We start from the raw sequence: 6,825 nt of genomic DNA on the forward strand, positions 1-6,825 counted from the left end.
ACATTCAATGACAAAGGCATCTTGGTTGTAAGAAACTCTTCTTTAGGAAACTAGGGGGAGAACCCCATCTGCTGGGGACACCTGACAAAGGTTTCGCCACCAGAGGACTTGGACACCACCGTAGACCGTCTGGCCCTAAGACAGAGGCCACAGCCCTCAGAGGGACCTCTGGGGTAGGAGCCTGTGGCCCCAAGAGCCCAGGACACGCATGGCAGAGCAGCTCTGGGACGTGCTCTTGCAGAAACTGATGAGGACAGGCCTGGCCAGGGCTTGCCCACCGGGAGGCTGCCAAGGGCCTTGCTGGAAAGAAGCAGGAGCCAGGGGGCCGAGCAGGGCCTTCTGCTGGCCTCATCCACGGGACGTGAAGGGTGGACAATTGGCAAGGCAGCCTGCGGCCGTGTGGAGCTCCCAGAGCATCAGTGCAGCTGAGGGGAGCACAGGTCCCCACGTCCCAGCCAGGCGTGGAGAAGAGACACTCCGCTTCCTGGGATCTCTGCTTGTTGGCTCAGGAGGAGGTTGGATTCCAGCCTGTCATCCCACCAAACTTAGGAGAAAGCTTTGGGGTGAGGAGGGTCCAGGCTGAGGAGACCCCCACCACAGGGCAGCCTGGCCTCAGCGCACCCAGATCCCTGTCTCCCTCCCAGGAAGGCTGCACCAGGAGCTGAGGGTGTAGCCCAGGCGCATCCCAGCATTCCTGAGGGGGGGCAGCCGGGATGTGGGCAGTACTTATCCCTGGGCCACTAGGGAAGCACTTCCAGATGCTGGCGCCTGCCGAAGACCTTGACCAGTGAGTAGGATGGGCAGGACTGCAGGGAAGCTGGGCTGCAGGCAGGGGCCACCTGGGGACATGGGCAGGTGCCCCCATGGAGGGAGGGAGCCAACCTTGGAGGGATGAGCTATTAACCTGCACATGGGGACACAGCTGGACCTGGCAGGAACGTTATGGAACCCTCAGGAATCGGCCACTTAGGCTGGGGCTGAGAGGAAACCTATCTGAAGCCAAACCTTGGTTCCTAGGGTCCTGCCAACACAGGCCCAGCTTGCACTGCGAGAGCCAGAGAGGGCCAGGATTCGGGAGGGCAGTGGGGGCTTGGTCCAGCCACCACAAGCGACCCCATCCTGTGCAGTCCCGGAGCCATGAGGGTGCTCTGCCTCCCGCTGCTGCTGTCCCTGCTGTGCTCCAGGCATGGTGAGTGACCCAGGCGTCCCGCACTTCTCCCAGGAGCAAGGGGCCTGCCTCCAGGGACTGTGTGTCTGCACTTCTGTGGGGTCACTCTCCAGGACCCCAGAGGGTGGGCAGAGGCCGCGGTCTGGCTGTGGTTCTCAGGGACCGTCCCTTCCTGCCTGTGCAGCGCTGGGCCTGCAGTGCTACTCCTGCCATGGCACCCAGGACAGCGGCCAGTGCCTGCCCACCGAGTGTCTCGAGGGGTTCGTCTGCTTCCGGGCCATCCCGCGTGCGGCCGAAGGCTACGGCAGTGGTGAGTTCAGACTCCACCCAGGGTGTGGGGTGGGGGTCTCTGAAGGACACCACCTTATCCAGGGAAGACTCAGAGGGCTCTGTCCTCAGGCCAGATGGCCTCAGGGACAGACCCAGCCCAGGGGTCCCCATCTGCCGGAGAGCTTGGAGGACAGTCCTGGGCGGCGGCTTCCTACAGAGGAAGCAGCGGTAGGCTGGGGGGGGGGGGGGCGAGGACGCCCAGGCCAGGCGCCTCCTCTCTCCCTCTCCCAAAGGACACCAAGTGGAGTTCAGTGGCTGCGCTCCGTCCTGTGAGGCCGTTTCTCAGAACTTCCAGAGGAAGACTTGGGGGACTCATCCTGAGACCACTGTGGAGGGGCTGGGTCAGCAGACTCCCCCAAGACTGGAGCTGAGGGATGTGAGCTGCTGCCTCCAAGACCTCTGCAACAGGCCCGGCCTGGAGAGGCCGTTCATGGTGGGCCGCGCCCCAGGGCCCCCAGCAGGGCGGCTTCTGCTCATCCTGGCCCCCGCCCTCCTCTGGGCCCTGCTGTGAGGATCTCCACCCCCCCACACCCGGCACAGGGGGCTGGCGCCCTCCTCCAGAAAGCAGGGGCGGGACACTGGCCCTGCCACAGCCCACCTGGCGCTCAGCGGATCAAACGTCACCCCCTCCAGGCACGCACACTGCACCCGCACACAGCACCGCGGGCCCTGCAAACACACGCCCAGCCGCATGGCCAGACCCTGAGGGAAGCCTGCTCAGGCCCTGGCTCCTGCCCACCTGCCCCCAGCACCCACCTGCCCCCAGCACCCGGCTCGCAGCCCCTGCCTTCTGCAGACACTGTGGGTGAACCTCCACCCAACAGGCCCAGGCCCTCGAACAGGACACCTGCCTGGAGAAATAAATGCTGTCCTGCAAGCCTCTCCCATGAATGTCCTTCGGTCTCTCAGGAGGGGGCAAGGGGTCTCTCTAGGTTTGGCCTCAACCAGGTTCCCCTCAGCCCCAGCCTGAGTGGCCGATTCCTGAGGATTCCATGATGCCCCTGCCAGGTCCAGCTCTGTCCCCAAGCATAGGATCATAGCTCCTATCCCTCCAAGGTTGGCCCCCTTCCTCCAGGGGGGGCACCTGCCCATGTCCCCAGGTGGTGTGAGGAGGCCCCTTAGCAGAGTCAGGTGCTGCCTGCTGATTCCTTCTGTCACCTGGCTCCTTCCCAGCCCCCAGTGACCCCAGCTCTTCGATCTCAGGTCTGGGAAGCCCAGAGGTTCCCAGGGTCCCCAAGACCCAGCTCACCACCCCCCATGGGACACCTGCTTATTCTCAGGGAAAGCCCTGTCCCCTGCCATCCCCACCTGGCATGGCTGCAGGGCTCTGAGGGATCCTGAGCTCCCACAGGACCTGCAGCATTCCGGGATGCTGGCTGGTCCCACCCAGACCGAGTCAGGGAGCTGGGAGGAGCACCCTCAGGGAGGCCAACCAGTCTCAAGTGGAAGGTGCGAAATTCATCTTCACCCAACACACGCAGGTGCTCTTCCTTGCCCTCGCTCCCAGGCAGCACAGTGTAGCTAGGATTTCCACAGCCCGGGACTGTGTGGGGTGCTGCCTGTGGTCCCAAGAGGGGTCGGAGTTCACCCAGGGCGTGCCCAGCCTCCGCAGCTCTGCCCCCTTCACACTGCAGGTCCTGCACCCAGGAGCACCAGGCTCCCATGAGCCCTGCACCCATAAACACCGAGCTCCTCTGCGCCGTTAAACAAGCAGGAACCGGCCTCGGCCCTTGGGGCAGACCACGCCATCCCTGTGTGCAAGTCCTGTGCAGACCCTGACACCACCACCTCAGTGACGAGACCGGGACCTTGCTTTGCTGCAAGGGGTCTCTCTCCCCATTTGATCACTGAGGGTGTGGAGGTGACTGATGTTTTTAGGGTGAAGAGTGGTGCCGGGGATTGAACTCAGGGGCATTCAATCAATGAGCCACATCCCCAGCCCTATTTTGTATTTTATTTAGAGACAGAGTCTCACTGAGTTGCTGAGCACCTCACCATTGCTGAGGCTGGCTTTGAACTCACCATCCTCCTGTCTCAGCCTCCCAAGTCTCTGGGATTATAAACTGAGTCACTGCACCTGCCTGGCAGAGGTGACTGTCCCCAGGGCCTGGTGTGAGGCAAGCACTCTACCAACTGAGCTGTATCCCTAGCCAAGGTGACTGATCTTGACTTGCTGCGCAGTGTGGCAGACACAGCTGGAGCTCACAGGACCCCCTTCCCATGAGCAGCCACAGCAAAGACACACTCCATCCTTCCACAGCAAGCTGGTGTGAAGAGAGGGAACAGACCCTCAGGGAGGTCACCAGGCCTCTCCCCCAGGTAGGGGCAGGCCCTTGGCCAACAGGGTGGGAGAATAACAGGCACCTGCTGAGCCCCACCCAGAAACGCAGCTTCCAGCCCCCTGCTACTACCTCATGTGTGCAGATTTACACATACGTGCACACGATGCACAGATATGCACACACTCACATGCCACCCAGTGTCTCTTGTGGCACTTCCCAATGTTGACAAGTTTAAATATATCTATCTGATACTCAGGAATATTTTCTCTACATAAAGAGATGTCTCTCTATTTCAATGTTAAAATCCACGAGTTCTCGATGATCAGTTCCCAGTTTGGGCTTTGGCCTGCAGGAGCGGCCTTTCCATGGGACCCAATCCTACAGTGCTCTGCTCAGGGGGTGCCTCTGCTCCAAGACTGCCTGGCACTGCCCTGTCCCCCACTGACCTGGGCCAGCTTCCCCAGAAGAACCCCACTAAGCAGCCCCCAGCGAGTCTGCCAATGCCCACGCTGATGGAGTTCTGAGATCGGTTCACACCGGCACAGAAGTCACAGCAAGAGCTTGGTTCTTTGCCTCTGTGGCTCCCACACGCCAGCATGTTCGTGACTAGATGGTGCTGACCAGCGTCCAGAGGGGGCACCGGCGCTGGGCTCCACTAGCTCCACACAGATGGAGTTGGATGTCCCCATCTGGGAGGCTGGGCAGCACCTCCTGCCCATCTCCTGGTTATTTCCACCTCACCCTGCCCTTCATGGCCCCTGCACTGCCCAGGGCTCACATCGTAAGGGTGCCACCCTCCCGTTTTAAGAGCCCCAGATTAAGCCTGATCCCTGCCCTCCGAGGTCTGGAGGAGGCCCCTGTAGGGTCTGGCTGAGCTCCCCACCTTCCTTCTCTGATCCTGTTCTTTCCTCTCTTACCCTCAGCTGGGGTGGCTGCCCTGAACGAACCGCATGTGGGGTCGGCACATCCTAGCAGGCAGCCCTTGGCGCCTGCTGCCTCAGGGATGCTCCAACCACCCTCGTTCTCCCCGCAGCCACCCTGGCTCCCTGCCTGCCACGGGACCCGTCAGCCTGGTCCTCCCTCCATGGAGAACCCAAAGTCTTACTGTATATAACTCCAGGTGACGTTTCTGTATTTATAGCAGTGTTGAAAACCCACGTGTTTTACACAAAGAACCACCCTTTCCAAAACCCCCCTCCCTTCCCACCCCAACAAAAGGTTTTCCAAACCCTTGCCATTCCTGGGGCAGGCAGAAACAGGCTCACGGATTGTGTGTTGGCTGCAACAATGATTCCAACAGCAGCTACTGGGCAGGAAACAACATTTTTTTTAATCATCATAAAAAAGGATCTATGAAACAATTATTTAGGATGTTTGTGATTTGCCGACCTTGTTATAGATGCCATGTTACCAGGATTTCCTGGGGTGGGGGTTTGTCACTGTTTACTCTTTTATTTACCAGCTTCTGGCCTAGGCATGACAGTGGGCACCTTCCCCAGCCCTGTGTTCTGTGTTAGAAAGGTTTTATATAGACATAGTAACATAGATATATAAATATATGTGATTTCGGGGGCCCTGTTCCTTGCACATTGTACATTTACCTCATTTTTCCCATGTATTTGAGAAAATGCTAATATATAGAGAAAAAAATGGTTCTTAAAGATTAAATGTGTGGTTTTTTCCATTCCATTGGATTCACATTGGTTTGTAGCATCTAACATAACTAGTATGTTGTATCATATATATGTGTATACTGATTGAAATTTTTAACAGATTTGTACTTTTTTTAAAATGAAAGTTGCTAGTTCTGCTTGACCAAGTAGTGCAATCATTATTTTTTTAATATTGTTGCTGATTTCAGAGGGATATTCACTAATAAATGTATGATGTATACCAAGACAAAAACAAGAGCCCCACATTCAGCATCGCCTCAGTGTGCTGCACCAGGAGCCTTCCGTGGTCCACCCACCTGTCTGCGAGTTGGATGCTGGGCTCCTGGGCTCTGCACCCGGAAAGCCCTAAGCCCAGCCCACTGCCACTGCAGCTCCCACAGTGTGCCATGACACACCCACTTGAGGGGGTCTCAGGCCACCTGCCACTCAGCAGGGGCCTCAGAAATGTGGGTGAACTTGAGGCAAAATGAACTCCATCCCCTGGATTCCAGTTCTGCCACACCAGTCCTGTGGTACAACCAGGGACCAGCGCTGCTAGTCAGCACCAGTCCCTGTCCCCAGGGCAGCTGGTGGCCTGGCTTGCCTCTGGGCCCAACCCAGAGTGGGTGTGGTGTGCACAAGGAGTGGGTGAGAGTGGGCATGAGGAGTGGGCGTGGGTGTGCTTGGTGAGTGGGTGTGGGTGTGCATGAGGAATGGTTGTGGGTGTGCAAGAGGAGTGGGTGTGGTATGCCCGAGGAGTGGGTGAGAGTATGCAAGAGGATTGGGTGTGGATGTGCAAGAGGAGTGGGGGTTGGTATACAAGTGGAGTGAGTGTGGTGTGTAAGAGGACTGGGTGTGGTGTGCAAGAGGAGTGGGTGTGAGTGTCCACAGGAGTGACTGTGAGTGTGGGTTTGGTTGAGGATTGGGTGAGTGTGTGATGTGCACAGTGGCAAGAAGGGGCCTGGAGCCTGAAACCTGGTGGTGCAGTGTGCAGCCCTGGCCACCCTGCCGTCGGGTTCGCCCTAGAACTGCTCTTTTGTGCCCTCCCCTGCTGACTCCCCTCCCACCCTGGGCTTGGAGGCCAGCCCTGGCAGGGGAAGGAAAGGCAGGGGTCCAGAGGCTGCCATCTCTTTCCAGTGTCTGGCCAAAGGCTCAGGGTGGGTGGGGGCAGGGATGGCAGACGGGCCGCCTCTGGACGTTCTGTGGAGCCAGTCCAGGGCAAGGGTGGTGGGAGGGGCTGCCCCAGCCCCCCAGACCAGAGGCTCTGGCAGGACCCTGCCCTCCCAGCTCCCCCTGGGAGCCCACTGGCCCAGGCTGCGGGAGGGGCTTTCTGGAACCGTGTGGAGCTCAGCCCAGCTGGGCCTCCGCCAGACCTCTCTGCCAGGTCACTTCC

The 6,825-nt window shown here is 59.0% G+C and overlaps 1 protein-coding gene across 2 annotated transcripts; it reads left to right on the top strand.

Moving 5' to 3' along the window:
• Positions 1–707: 707 nt before the first annotated feature.
• LOC308633695 (lymphocyte antigen 6H-like) lies at positions 708–5,485 on the top strand. 2 transcript variants are annotated; one of them, XR_014018845.1, is made up of 5 exons: positions 708–787; positions 1,018–1,189; positions 1,353–1,478; positions 1,732–2,430; positions 3,133–3,353. XR_014018845.1 is itself a non-coding variant. In XM_081266663.1 (5 exons), exons 2-4 carry the CDS (start codon positions 1,138–1,140, stop codon positions 2,007–2,009), a joined length of 456 nt encoding a protein of 151 aa, XP_081122789.1. In that variant the 5' UTR covers positions 708–787; positions 1,018–1,137; the 3' UTR covers positions 2,010–3,359; positions 4,704–5,485. The 2 variants fall into 2 exon arrangements, 1 of the variants encoding a protein (XP_081122789.1); XM_081266663.1 differs by adding an exon at positions 4,704–5,485 and having other exon boundaries at positions 1,732–3,359.
• The last annotated feature ends 1,340 nt before the right edge of the window (positions 5,486–6,825 follow it).

The sequence above is a fragment of the Spermophilus citellus genome, assembly GCF_964194105.1.
Source record: "Spermophilus citellus genome assembly, chromosome: 14".
Taxonomy (NCBI): Eukaryota; Metazoa; Chordata; class Mammalia; order Rodentia; family Sciuridae; genus Spermophilus; species Spermophilus citellus.